The 14,141-nt window shown below is 39.5% G+C and overlaps 1 protein-coding gene across 8 annotated transcripts in view; it reads right to left on the bottom strand.

Annotated features, from left to right (window-relative positions):
• Window positions 1-14,141, bottom strand: part of TANC2 (tetratricopeptide repeat, ankyrin repeat and coiled-coil containing 2) — a 376,040-nt gene that overhangs the window by 66,599 nt on the left and 295,300 nt on the right. For all 8 annotated transcript variants that reach the window (XM_047832304.1, XM_047832306.1, XM_047832307.1 and 5 more), the window contains 2 exons: window positions 7,481-7,647; window positions 3,784-4,391 (listed from right to left, as the gene is read on the bottom strand). In XM_047832304.1, the coding sequence (XP_047688260.1) occupies window positions 3,784-4,391; window positions 7,481-7,647 (775 nt within the window). The remainder of the gene's footprint in view (window positions 1-3,783; window positions 4,392-7,480; window positions 7,648-14,141) is intronic.

Raw genomic sequence — 14,141 nt, 5'->3', positions numbered from 1 at the left:
TGCAGCCCTTCCCCTTTTTTAAGCACCATAAAATTTATTTCTCTTAGTTTGAGGAAATCAGGTCAACCCAAATTAGGCTCCCAAATCATAACCTCATTAGGTTGTATCAGCTCAGTACTCAAAAAAGTTCACAAGCATCATGTGTTTTATTAAAAAAGTTAAAAATACTGAATCTTCTAATCTTGATATAAAAGTCTTACATATATATTCCTATATATATGTAAACATTGATCTGTGAGCTGTTCCTGTGGAATGGGAGGCTAGATACTGTGAAGATAGAGATGGTGAAGAAACGAAACAAAAAAAGAAAGGGTGTTCATGCAGGGCTAGCCTAACGCTGTGCAGAAATGTTAAGCAGCACAAGGCCAGCAGCCCCCAACTGTTTACTCTCCCAGCCTCAAATTTCAACGATCAAAGTCATTAATAGGTTAGATAACAAAGACTGATGACTTCTTTTCTCAAACGCCTTACTTTAAATGCACAAGTTGCTTCAAATGGGTTTGCTATCTCCCTCTTATTAGAATAGCAGAGATCAGTTTATAAGATTAGTGAGTTAATCTGATATCTCAGTGCCCATGGGAATAAAATATAAAATGGATTAATTTCGGGATATGACAGTGATGAATAGTGGGAAATGGAAAGCTAGAATAAGGTGGTGAGGTCTGAGGTTTGTGAGGGCTTCAAGAGGCATATTTTCATACAGAATGCAAGTCTAAAATCTTAGAAGTTCTGATGTGATAAAAGATTTTTCACTCTGCTTACAGTTGGATACACACACACACACCCATCCTGTTACCAAGTTGAGAAAGGACATCTATAACTCATCTTCCTGTGACAGTTGTATGTTTATGCAACACTAGGTTATTCCCTCTGGGATGTCAGTTATCTGCCCTGATCCTGGGACAACAGGCTGTCTGATACTTAAAATAAGGAAAACTCTATCTTGGCTGTAGCACTGACCTTTGGCTCTATTTCCTCTTTCCAGTACATCCTCAGATTACTGACTCTCTTCAACTTAGCAGAAGTACCTCTGTGGGTGGCCTATTTCTGACGAGGATCAACTACTTTTTGGCTTCACAATACAATATTCTCATCTGTGTCTAATTCCCTAATAAGGTCGGCAAGTTCAGGGCGAACGAGTGAGTGTTGAAAACCCAGGAAAATGGACTAGGAAAAATAGAGATGTTCTGTCGCCTCTGAGAGTTCTCCCTACACTGAGACAGGCATGTCGGCACTGGCTTATGTAATGTGATTTCAGAGGCACAGAGTTGGTCTCTCTGGTCTACTGAAATACATGAGATGCTCTACAGAGAAACTAGGGAGAAACTGGAGAGCAGAGGGGGAATGTACGGGAAGTAGAGGCTGAAGGCCACAAAGACAAACCCTGCTTTGAAAGAGTCCTGTTAATCAGACTTGCCTGAAACGGAAAGCAATTACAGTCAGTTTCTTTGAAAGGCCAGCTTGGGCTTTGCCAATAGCATTAAATTCTTAGTGAATTTCCATCTCATTGACCCAGGGGGCCTCAAGCTCTAAGATCAATACTTTAGTAACAAAGCTGGTGCCAGACAGTGCTGGGTAGAAGGCTGAATTCCAACTGAAATGAAATGTAAGGAAGCTTTTTTGATAACTCCTGGTCCTACTATTTTACTCTTTCTGCCATTAAGTGATATATGATGATCCCTCAGCAGCTCTGAGTGTTATTTCATCACCAGGGAACAGACTACATAGCGTCTGAAGTTAGAAGTGTTTGCTTGTCCCAGTGTATCAGCTGGTTGCCAAAATGCTTCTAGTTAATAAATCATGTTGAGAAGGTAATCCTGGAAAGTCATGATATGGCAGCAACAAACCATATTTTCTCCTTTGGGAGCCCCTAAGGGTTTCACCTGTTGTAAGGATACGATTGATTCAGTAGAAACCTGGCTGCCTTGGACCTCAGCTTTCAATTCTTTGAGATGTTCCAAGAAGAGAGGGAGCAGATCAACTAGCAAAGTTCTCTGGAAACTGGTTTCAAAGTCTTCATTAGGCAATTCTAGATTGGTTTCTTTTTCTTAAATATGTGGTTGCCAACTCTGTGTATTAAGCGTCATGGCAGTACTAGTGGGATTTATAATAAAACACTCTTGGGAATGCCATACAATTCATAGAAGAGACTCAGACTCAGTGGGGTTTTTTTTGTTTGTTTGTTTTATATTTTTGCTTTTTTTTTGGTTTTTGTTTTTTTAAAAATCTTGTGCCCCTGAATGCTAACAGCAGAAGACTACTTACTGCTGCCTATCCAATCAGCCACAGGATTTAGTTGAGGGTCTATTACTGCAAAGAGATGGGAGGAAAAAGAACATTCCTTAAACACTTTCTTCATACTCTGTACTATTCTAGGTACTACATGACCTCACTTAATTCTCAACAACTTTAGGAATTATTATCTCTTTTACATAGATAAGAAAATTGTCTCAGAAACATAAAACTCTCTAAAGGTCACAGTCCCTAGAAGAAATTTATATGCAGGTAATGACTCAAAAATCCATGTTCTTTCCACTATAGCTTGTTTCTTTAAAAGATTCCCTCTCAGGAAAATACCACAAAATCTACTGCCTGGCTTAATATCTTCATCAGAATCTGGAACTAATTTTCTAATGAACTGGCATGAAGTAGGCCAAGCAGCATGCCCACAAGCACAGTTGTGTGTAGTCAGGCCGGGTGAAGAACATGCCAGGAGAGAAATAAAACCCCAGCATGGTCAGAGTTGAGTCTCTCTGGTGAGTCACGGACAGAGGCACAGGCAAATTTGGTCCCTCTTCTTTTTAGCCAGAATATACTCTGCATCTGCCAGCTATGTTATTGGTGTCTTCTTTGTTTCCAGGAAGTCAGGGATAGATCTGCTTTTGAAAACTTTATTAAAGGAATAAGTCTTTTAAAAAGGTTAGCGTGGAGGAGTAGAAAGCACTCCCCACTAGGATGCTAGAGATCTAGTTCTACCCAAGGGAATGGGAAACAGTTTCATACCTGGTCTGGTTTGTTGAGCTGAGAACGATTATTAAGTCAGGGTCAGGCTCATCAGGAAAGAGTGCTGGGGATGCGTGGATGCAGGGCAGGGGAGTGGTGGCACATACCATATATTTGCCATGCTTTTTCTAGTCCTTCCTCCTTTCCCCCCACCTATTAACTCGATGACCTCCAGCACTGATTCAGCATCTTAAGGCCTTTGCAGTAAAATGGGGACGGACAATGGCACCTTATTCATCTAAAGGTAGAGCAGCTGGACCAGCTGATCTCTTCAGGTCTGTTTCAGCTGTGAGGTTTAAGATTCCATTTTCCAGCACAAATCTTAGCATGGGCTGGGCTTTAATGGGGTTATTCACTGGTGGCTTTGACAATGGTATGGCTTTTAAAAGTGTAATCGTGATTTTAAAATGATTCTGCTCTAAGTCAAAGAGATGAACAATATACCAATTCTTTTCTTCATATCTGAAGAACACTAAGGAAGTGTGTTAAATGGCTAAATTAATTATAGCCTGGGTCCACTAGCACAGAGAAATTTACAAATATACAGGAATTTAGGGGAGCATTCTAAATATCTATGCAGATTTTGTGTCTTAAAAGTAACATTGTGAGGAAATAAATTAGTTAACCTCATTACAACCTGGTCTGGAGAAGAAACGGAGATGATGTTTCCTCTGTGTGAAATGTTCAATGAAGAACACTTCTCACTGCTTTCAATACCCATGCTCCATGCAATAAATACAAAATAGGCTCAGAATTGCTTATTACAGGTCTATGGCTTACCTGGGATCACAGAGAAATTTGGTTTTCTCTCCTTCTTCTCTCCAGATAAGCCATTCTCGAAAAGAAGGATGTACAAACATACGAGTCATGTCTCTGCGCTTGATTAGGAACATGGAGAGGTTCTCCATTCTCTGCTGAAAATCCTCCCATTCTAGGGTGCCTTCAATGCTACCAGCATTGATGGCCTGGAAGATATGTTCATCAGTCAGTGGGTGCAGGGAGGCCACTGCCACATTCAGGAGAGGCATCACCCGGTCAAAGGAAGACTGGGTTGGGAACTTCATATTGCACTGGAGTAAATAAACCTCAGAGAGTGAAACAGGAACTACTTTGTAGCTAGAGCTCTTTAACACTAGATAGCCTTTCTCTATGAGGTCAAATGTGAGTTTCAGGTATAGATAGGACCCTTGACTGAGGGTCTTGAGATGAGAACTGAGTTTGCCAAATGTAGTATTGTCCATTTTGCCATTAAGTGAAATGTTATTCTGGATCTCTGAGCTGCTGTGTATCCGGTGCAGGATGTAAGCCTGCAGGTCCTGGTCTATGGCTTCATTCTCTTCTAGTCGATCCAAAAAAATCCTATGGAAAGGCAGCAGCTTGGTAATTTCCTAAAACAGATGGAGAAAGAGAGAGAGACAGAAAGACCTTCAGTTTCCCCTAACTCTTGTGATCAATTGTGAGGTCCACAAATTTATTCTAAACTTCTGAGTGGCCAAAGAGGGAAATATGATTAAGTATTAGTATCCACAGATTAAAACAAATCAGTTGCACAGAAGCAACATAATTTTTCCTAATATTGAGACTTGAGATCATTTTTTATGGGTCTTCATAAAGGGTACTTTAGGAGTGATTCAATGGCCAATATTCTACATAACACTCCTAAAATAAATAGAAAATGGAGTGCCACATAACTCTTTTGCTTTAATTTTTCTCAGTGTAAACCACGGCATGATGTAAAGTACAATTCAGTAAGAGAAACGTCTAAGGACTCAGAGAACTCCATATAAACACGTACCTTTCTAACCTTCCTAATAAGATGACTACATATTAACGAAGGCTTTCTGGAGATACCTTACCCCAAAGGAATACTTCTAATAAGCTTGGTACCTTGGTGCTCTGCTTGGAAATTATACTGGGGAAAGGTTGTAGGGCTTTGTGGTGACTCATGTTCTGGGTTCCATCTTTTCTTATCTGTGTACAGACTTTGGTCCTGTAAGTATCCACTTTCTTGTTCTGCATCAATTTCTTCTCCTACACTGGGTCATACAGACAAATGACACCTCAATTCCTCCCTCCGGCTACTGTCCTATATCTCTGTTCCCATTTTTAGCAAAACTTCACTGGAGAGTTTTCCCTACTTCCTAACTCTCATTCCTCCTTCCCATTCTGTCTTGCCAGCAGACCTCAACCACATCACTTCACTCAAATGGTTCTTGTCAAGGTTGTATGTAATCTTCACCTTGCCAAACTCAATAACCATGTTTCAGGGCTCACCTTGCTCAGCCTCTCAGTAGTGTTTCACAGAGCTGGTCATGCCTTTTGAGTCACTTTCTGCAGCTTGCTTCCGTAGCATGTCCCCCTCATTTTCCTCTTAGCACACCGGCCACTCCTACCAGCCTTTCCTGGCTCCTCTTTCATTGCACCCAGGGCTTGGGTCTCCACTCCTTTCTCCTATTCAGCCACCCTCACTCCCTACAATAGTTCTTTGGTCCCATGGTTCTAAATATCATCTACTTGTGGGTGAGGCCTAACCTTGTGTTTCCGGCTTAGTCCTCTCCTCTGAGCTCTCATCGTATACCTATGTCTACTCAACATTTACACTTGGATGTTGTGTAGACAAACCTAATGTGACCAAATCAGAACTAGTGCATTTCCCCCCCACCACAAAACCTTCCCATGTCAATAAATGACCCCATCACCAAATCACAGGAGGTCTCTGGGATCTTTCTCTTTTCCTCATACCAGCATTTACCCAATTGCTTACTGAAAACCTGTGATTCATTTTTGAATCTTCTCTCCTGCTCACCTCCACACTCAGCTCATCATTAAGTCCTTTTGATTCCCCTTCATAGTCAAAGTATGACCACTTCACAGGGTCGCCACCATTACCACCCTCATCTCAGCCACCATCACCTTTCACCTATACTACTGCTCCTGTTCTTGATTCCCTACATTTTATTACCTATGTAGCCAGCAACCAAAGAAATCTTTTAAAAAGGTAAATTAGATCTCATCATTTTGCCAGGCTCCTTGGAGAGGGCCTTCCCATTGCTCTATCTAAAATAACTATCATCCTCATTTATCCTTACCCTATTTTATTTGTCTTCGTAACACCAAAACTACCTAAAATTTTAATTTTAATTTTTTACTTAGTTTTTGTTTGTATTCCTCACTAGAATAAAAGCTAAAAGGTAGGGACATTGTCTGTATTGTTCACCGCTGTATCTTCAGTTCCTAGAAAATGCCCGCCACACTTGAAGTTAAATACGTGTGGAAATAATGAATGATCACATATGAGGGTTCTTCTTTCGTAAGACCTATGAATGATTTCACTGTCAGAGCCGAATGAAAATAAGAAAATTCTTGGTTGAAGTGAATGAAGTATCTGGGAAGTTATTACAGGTGTTGATTTATGAGGACACTGAAATTTTGACTTTGTAGATTAATACATAGAGTACTTTTCCTGGTCTTTGGTATAGCTGAAAGGTTAAAGTCATCTGCTCATCAGGTCATACTTAAAATGTCTTTTGAGATTGCTTTAGTAAAGCTAATCGGTCAGTATGTAGGAATACTCCTAGTCCCTGGGAGAAGGGAAATGGAGGGAGCTAAGACTGTTTTCTGTACACTAGTAATTGTTACAAGTGGTTTGTATCAAAATAGTGGGATAGGTGTATAATATGTGAGATTTTGATGTTCATCAAGAGGCAATGGTTAGGCAAAAAAAAAAAAAAAGGCTAGAAACTCTGTTCTAAACTAAGTATGAATATGTAAAGAGTGGGAGATACTAACTCAGCTACAAAGAAAATGGCAGAGAAGGTGGAGTCATTTATCCTTAGCCTGCGTGTCTTTACAGGTTCAGATCCATATTCCTAGTCCTTCTTCCAGGCCATTAAATGATCAGTGAGTGAGGAGGGAAGGTAAAAAAGATTAAAAAAAAATCTTATGTTTCAGTGGTAGTAATTTTAATCTAAAGCCTTAAGTCTGCCAATACTTCTTAGAGGAAGGCATACACCTTCATGCTACAGAAAAGTTGTTCAAGTAGAAGCAGAGGGAAGGAGAAAATCTGACTCTAGATGGCAGACTGAACTGGGTTTTGCATGGCATCACACGATAAAAAAAAAAAAAGGTAAAACAAAAGTCAAACAGTAAATTAGAGTGAGGGATTCTATTTGCATTGCTATCCTCAGGACAAAGTAGAAAATAGACTTTCTTTTCATGTTATTTTGAGGGACACTTTATCTAGAGCAATGGGAACAGGAATCTGAGCAAGAGAGTCATATACACAGAATGCTCTCTCGAGGTCATTGTATCTCTTACTCTCAAAATAGACTCTTTGGGAATTATTCTTTCTAGTGCTCCAGGACATGACAGGGGTTTAGAAAGACTCATCAGTAAGGGAACAAGGATCTAGAACTTTTTCTGTTTAAGCACTCTCCAAGAGAAATTATTTATGGTCCCCAAACAATCAAACACATACCTGTAAACTGGTCCTAACTGTGACAATCAGTTTGAGCCAAGACGGAAATTTTCCAATCATTTTACTCAGAAATGACACAATTGTATCCCCATAATCCGGTTTGTGAAATTCTGCTTCATTTAATCCATCAATTAAGATGACAAAATCTTCATCTGGGATTTTTCTCTCTGAGACAGAAAGAAACAGATTACTTAATAATTACCAAGCAGATAACTGAGTTCTTTTTGGGTATTTGATCACGTGTCTGTTTGGGAAAAAAAGATTAGAAAAGATGTCTCCTGTGTTTACTAAATGCTTAGAGTACATAATTTATTATAAAGACAAAGAATAATTCATTTAGTGAATTCATTTTGTTTTTACCAGGGATAAAAGTTTTGTTCCATATGTAATACATGAAGTCCAGGTATCATCATCATCATTTCCCTCATGTTATCAGTTGTGAAACAGACTGAACTACATTTGTGGAAATTTGAACATTTGTGAAAATTTGAACATGGAAACTCATTTTTCTCTCATACTTGAAAAAGCTGAAAAGAATTTGCTTCCCCTTCTGCCCCCACCTCATCTGATAGCACTGAAGAGAATACAATCACATGTTCCTTCGGGAATTTCCAAAAGAAAAAAAAAAAAAAAGAAAAAAACCGTTTAATGTGAAGTCCAAAGCAGTATGTATGACTTCATGTGAATGTGCAGTGGGAAGTAAGGGTGGTAGAACAGAGAAAAGGAATCCCAGCCAGTACACAGATTTTAACCAGGCAGGCTGGATCCCAAGATCTTATAGAACTAGCAGCTTCCGGGGCACCTGGGTGGCTCAGTCGGTTGAGCGTCTGGCTTCGGCTCAGGTCATGATCTCACGGTTTGTGAGTTTGAGCCCCGCGATGGGCTCTGTGCTGACAGCTCAGAGCCTGGAGCCTGTTTCAGATTCTGTGTCTCCCTCTCTCTCTGCTCCTCCCCTGCTTGTGCTCTGTTTCTCTCTCTCTCAAAAATAAATAAACATTAAAAAAAAATTAAAAAAAAAAAAACAAAAAAGAACTAGCAGCTTCCTAGGCTATACCTAAGCAGATTCACCAAGACCAGACCCTTGTGTGATCTTCCTAGGAGGGAGGAGTCATGTGGGAAAGACAAATACCTGTCACTTTTGTATTCAGTTCCCTCCTGGACTCTACCCTCTCCTAAACTGACAAAATCAGTTTGGCTTTAGGGCTAGGCTGTAGAAAAAGGCTTGGTGAGTTTTTAGGCTTTCACTCTCACTAAATGCTTAGTAAATCTTGATCTATAATGAACAAATTAGAGATTAGAAAAACCCCAGGTTGGGGCGCCTGGGTGGCTCGGTTGGTTAAGTGTCCAACTCTGGAATGCTGTGTGAGTTCAAGCCCAGCCTTGGGCTCTGCGCTGCTGGTGCAGAGCCTGCTTGGGATTCTCTTTCTCCTTCTCTCTCTGTCTCTCCCCACCATGCGTGCGCGCTCTCTCAAAGTTAATAAACTAAAAAACCCTCAGAAAACCCAGGTGAATGTACACATTAGTACAAATGAATTAGGGGTAATAAGCAAAAGTTACCACATTTGACACTTAAACAACATGGCTTTGAACTGTGAGGGTCTACTTACATTTTTAAAAACAAATGTGGATTTTTAAAAACAAATTTAGTACAGCACTGTAAATTTGTTTTCTCTTCATTATGATTTTCTTTAAAAAAATGTTTATTTATTTTGAGAGAGAGCATGAGTGTGGGATGGGCAAAGAGAGAGGGAGAGAGAGAATCCCAAGCAGGCTCCATGCTATCAGCACAGAGCCTGATGTGGGGCTCCATCCTATGAACCATGAGATCATGACCTGAGCCAAAATCAAGAGTTGGGACGCTTAACCGACTGAGTCACCCAGGTGCTCCCCCTTATGATTTTCTTAGCTTTTTTTCCAGTAGCTTACTTTATTCTAAGACTACAGTATATAGGGGCGCCTGGGTGGCTCAGTTGACTGAGCATCCGACTTTGACTTGAGTCATGATCTCGTGGTTTGTGGGTTTGAGCTCCACATTGGGCTTGCTGTTGTCAGCACAGGGCCCACTTCAGGTCCTCTGTCCCCTTCTCTCACTGCCCCTCCCCCGCTTGCTCTCTCTAAATTAAAAAACAAATTATATAATACATATACCATACAGAATGTGTGTTAATTGTTATCGGTAAGGCTTCGGGTCCACAGTAGGCTATTATCAGTTAAGTTTTTGGGGGAATCACAAGTTACACGCAGATTTTCAACTCTGTGGGGGTCACCACCTCTAACCTCTGGGTTGTTCAAGGATCAAGTGTGGTGAGTAGGACTTGACAGGCTCTGAAGGCAGGAAAGTAGGGGGAAGAAAGAAGTCACTGGATACCTGAAGTGAAAAACTGGTTACACCTGAGGAGGAAAAGCAGGAAGTTGCGGACAAAAGGAAAAGTCTGTGGGTTTCTGTAAAAGATTGGCTCTTTTAAAGGAGTCAAGACCAATTGAAAATACGTATTTTGGTTCTCTATTTGAAAATATGCAGATTTTTTTTCATGACTAATAAAACTTTATTTTTCCCCAAAGTACAAGCTTTGTATTTACAGGAATTTAATTTCAACATCTTAAGAAATACAATATAAGTCAGTTCTCAAATTATGAAGAGTTTTAACTATTACTTTTATCTGGTGACCTTTTAGGAAATGAACTATGGATTCCAGCTTTATTAACAATGATTATTCACGAAATGGCATCCTAGATGACGTAGTACTAAGAAAAAACATTATTCCTGTAGGGAATCTAAAGAATTAAGGAAGAGAAAAAGGTTGCTTGGAACTAATGGATTGACCCACAAAACTGGGGACTCTTAGCATTCTTGATTTTGTGGACCACGGCACTCTTATGCATAATTTTGTCTTAATGTCCATAGAGGAAATTTCTTATCATACAGCTGCTTGGCAGCTGTAATAGATCTGTTCCCTGTTACTGAGCACCATCACCCTGCCCGACCAGGTGGCGTGCTGGAGCCACCCTGGACTGGCCTGGGACAGCCCACTGCAGTATTTTCAAGAGCTCGTTGTCAAGAAGCCGGTAGCCTGAAATTGGCTGAGGTGGGAATATTTATTTACAGAGTGGAAACCGGCAAATGTTACAAGCCCTCCTTCCCCAGCTGGCTGTTAAAATTTTACCAGCACACCATTGCCTCTACCACTCCAATTACACCTCCTTTAACTTCACCCAGATTTCTTCCTAAGAAAGCCATGATTTTCCAGGGGAGGAAAAGGCTGGTGATAATGCATCTGCTGAGATTTTTCTTTGGGAAAAACATTTCAGAGGCATTCTTAAGCATAAAGATCAAGAATATACTCTCAATTATGATATGGACATTTTAATGAATGAAATAATTCAATTGCTAATAAAATCAAATTTTCATTTGCACAAATTTCTAGATTATGTTATTCATCTCATGAGCAGACAATGTATGATTTCTTTTTTTAAAAAAAGGGGGAAAAAAAGGAAATGTGTGCCCTACTTAAGATAATGATTTGTTCTGAATTGTGGCTATTTTTTTTTCTTTTTTTGAGATTTGCTTCCTTGAAGTGGTTACTTAGAAATTATCTATTAATATAGGGGATATGAAGTGTCAAAAATATTTCATCTGTTAAGAAATAAGGGCATCACGTTTATCTAAGATTACATTTTTTAGGATTCGGAATAAGTGCAAAGGATTTCCAAATGGTACTAACATTGTAAAAACAATGAGAAGTACTCCTAAAAGATTTTTCAGTTTTATAAATTTAAGAGATGAGGCTTTAATGATCTGTAGACTTCACCTCTCAAATGCAACCAGCCTTACAAGAATGCTTCTGCATGCTCATTTTCAAACTTCTGTAGGTTATTTTTATTTATTTATTTATTTATTTATTTATTTATTTATTTAAATTTTGTTTATTTATTTTGAGACAGTGCATGTGTGAGGGAGGGGCAGGGAAAGAGGGAGAGAGAGAATCCTAAGCAGGCTCTGTGTTGCTGTGTGGCTCTGAGTCTGTGGGGGGCTCAATCCCACAGACTGCAAGATCATGACTGGAGCCAAAATCAAGAGTCGTATGCCCAACCAAGTGACATCCAGGCACCCCTCTGTAGGTTAAATACATAGTCTATATCATCAGTAGCCATAAAGATTTATAGACAAGTGAAAATTAAAAAAATAACTGGGAACCAACAAAGGATTTCTACTACTTATTAGTAATAATATTATTATTTTTTTAAGTTTATTTATTTTGAGGGAGAGAGAGAGAGAGAGAGAGAGAGAGAGAGAGAGCACAAGTGAGAGTGGGAGAGGGGCAGAGAGAGGGGGAGAGAGAATCCCAAGCAGGCTCTGTACTGTCAGTGCAGAGCCCGATGCAGGGATGTGGGGCTTGAACTCACAAACTATGAGATCATGATCTGAACTGGAATCAAGAATCAGATAATTAACTGACTGAGCCACCCAGGTGCCCCTATTATTATTTTTTTAAAAGTAAGCTCTATGCCCAATGTGGGGCTTGAACTCACCACCTCAAAGATCAAGAGTTGCATGCTCTACTGATTGAGGTAGCCAGGTGCCCTGCCATGTGAGAACATTTAAAGTGCAACTACCATTTACTATCACCATTTATTCATAGAACAAAAATATTTTAATATTAAAAAACAGGAAAGACATAATCTTTCCATACACATATATACCAAACTATATTTATATTTACATCCACACAAATTCTAGGCTATTTCTATTTTTTTATTTTGTAGTGGACTAATGGAAACTTCAAATCGACTGGTGCTTAGGAGCCACTGTTCTAGCTGACATGTCCCTGGAAAAGCTTCTTGGAAAAGCTTCTAAGCCCTTTAACCTTTGTTTTTTATTGCCTTGTAAAATACATATTCACCAAGGATTCTCCACTGCCCTCACTTACATGTACACTTAAATGTACTGCTAAGGAACTGATGTCCTTAGCAGCCCCATTCTAAGACTGCCTGCGTATCTGAGGGAAACAAGAATTACAGAGACTGCAAGAGAAGCGACGGTAGCCAGTACTGAAGTCAGAACTAAATCCTAATGCATGGGATTTTATTACTGGTATATTGTATGGGAATTATCAAAAGTGAAAAAATAAGGCTCATATCAGACATTTTCATTCAGAAAAGCTGCACATTACATATGAATTACCTTCCTTTCAGTTATGATAACAAATTAGTATCTCCTTTCATTGCATATTGGTGGCTGAAGCAAAAGCTCACCAGGAGACTTCAAAACTTTTCCATTTGCTTTGTATGTATGTATATATGTATGTTTGTATGTACATATGTATGTGGTTTAGTCACCACACTTGTAGAATCTTAAAGTATTGTGAAAATATTGACTCATTTTTTAAAAGAAAAATGTACAATTTGAAACCTGGCTTTTTTTTTGTTTTTAAACTTTTTTTTTTCAACGTTTATTTATTTTTGGGACAGAGAGAGACAGAGCATGAACGGGGGAGGGGCAGAGAGAGAGGGAGACACAGAATCGGAAGCAGGCTCCAGGCTCTGAGCCATCAGCCCAGAGCCTGACGCGGGGCTCGAACTCACGGACCGCGAGATCGTGACCTGGCTGAAGTCGGACGCTTAACCGACTGCGCCACCCAGGCGCCCCTGAAACCTGGCTTTTGAATCTAAACTGGAAATGTTTTCCACTGAACTTTCCTGGAAGGAAAACTTCAGGTACCTTTAAAAAATTCTCTTAGGGGTCCCTGAATGGTGCAGTTGGTTAAGCGTCTGACTCTTGATCTCGGCTCAGGTAATGATTTCGCAGTTTGTGAGTTCAAGCCCTGCATAGGGCTGTGTGCTGATGGTGTGAAGCCTGCTTGGGATTCTGTCTCTCCTTCTCTCTGCCCCTCCCCTGCTTGTGCTCGCTCTCTCTCTCTCTCTCTCTCTCTCTCTCAAATAAATATTAAAAAAATTTTAAATTCTCTATCTTAAAAGTTACTGTGATAAGCTATATACAGTTAATTGCAAAGGTCTTAATTGTACACTTTGATCAGTTTTGACAAATATATACACTCATGTAACTAACATCTCAATCAAAATATAGAACATTTCCCTCACTCCAGAAAATTCCCTTCGGTTCCTTCATAGTCAATCCTCAACAGGCAATCACTCTTCTATCGCTATGCATTTGCTTCTTTTGCTTACCATGTTTTTGAGATTCATCTACATTGCTGAGTGTATTATTAGTTTGTTCCTTTTCAACATTATGAAATAGTCCATGGAATGAATATACTACAATTTGTTTATCCATTCTTCTGTTGATGGACATTTGGGTTGTATCCCATTTTTGACGACTATGAAAAAAGCTGCTATGAACATCCCTGTACAAGTCTTTTTGTAGACCTAAGTTTTCATTTCTTTTGGGTAAATACATAGGAATAGAATTTCTTGGTCATAAAGTAGATTTATATTTAACTTTATAAGGAACTGCCAAATAGTTTTCCAAAGTAGTTGTACCATTTTATACTCCCACAAGCAATGTGTGAGAGTTCCACTTGCTTATCATCCTCACCAACATTTGATGTTCAACTTAAATTTTAACTACTCTAGTGGGAGTAAAGTGGTGTCTCATTGTGATTTTGATTTGCATTCTCCTGATGACTAATGATGTTAAACACCT

The sequence above is a fragment of the Prionailurus viverrinus genome, chromosome E1 (genome assembly GCF_022837055.1).
Source record: "Prionailurus viverrinus isolate Anna chromosome E1, UM_Priviv_1.0, whole genome shotgun sequence".
Lineage (NCBI taxonomy): Eukaryota > Metazoa > Chordata > Mammalia > Carnivora > Felidae > Prionailurus > Prionailurus viverrinus.
Note: the sequence above shows the minus strand (reverse complement) of the source record. Positions and strands in the feature narration are given on the sequence as shown.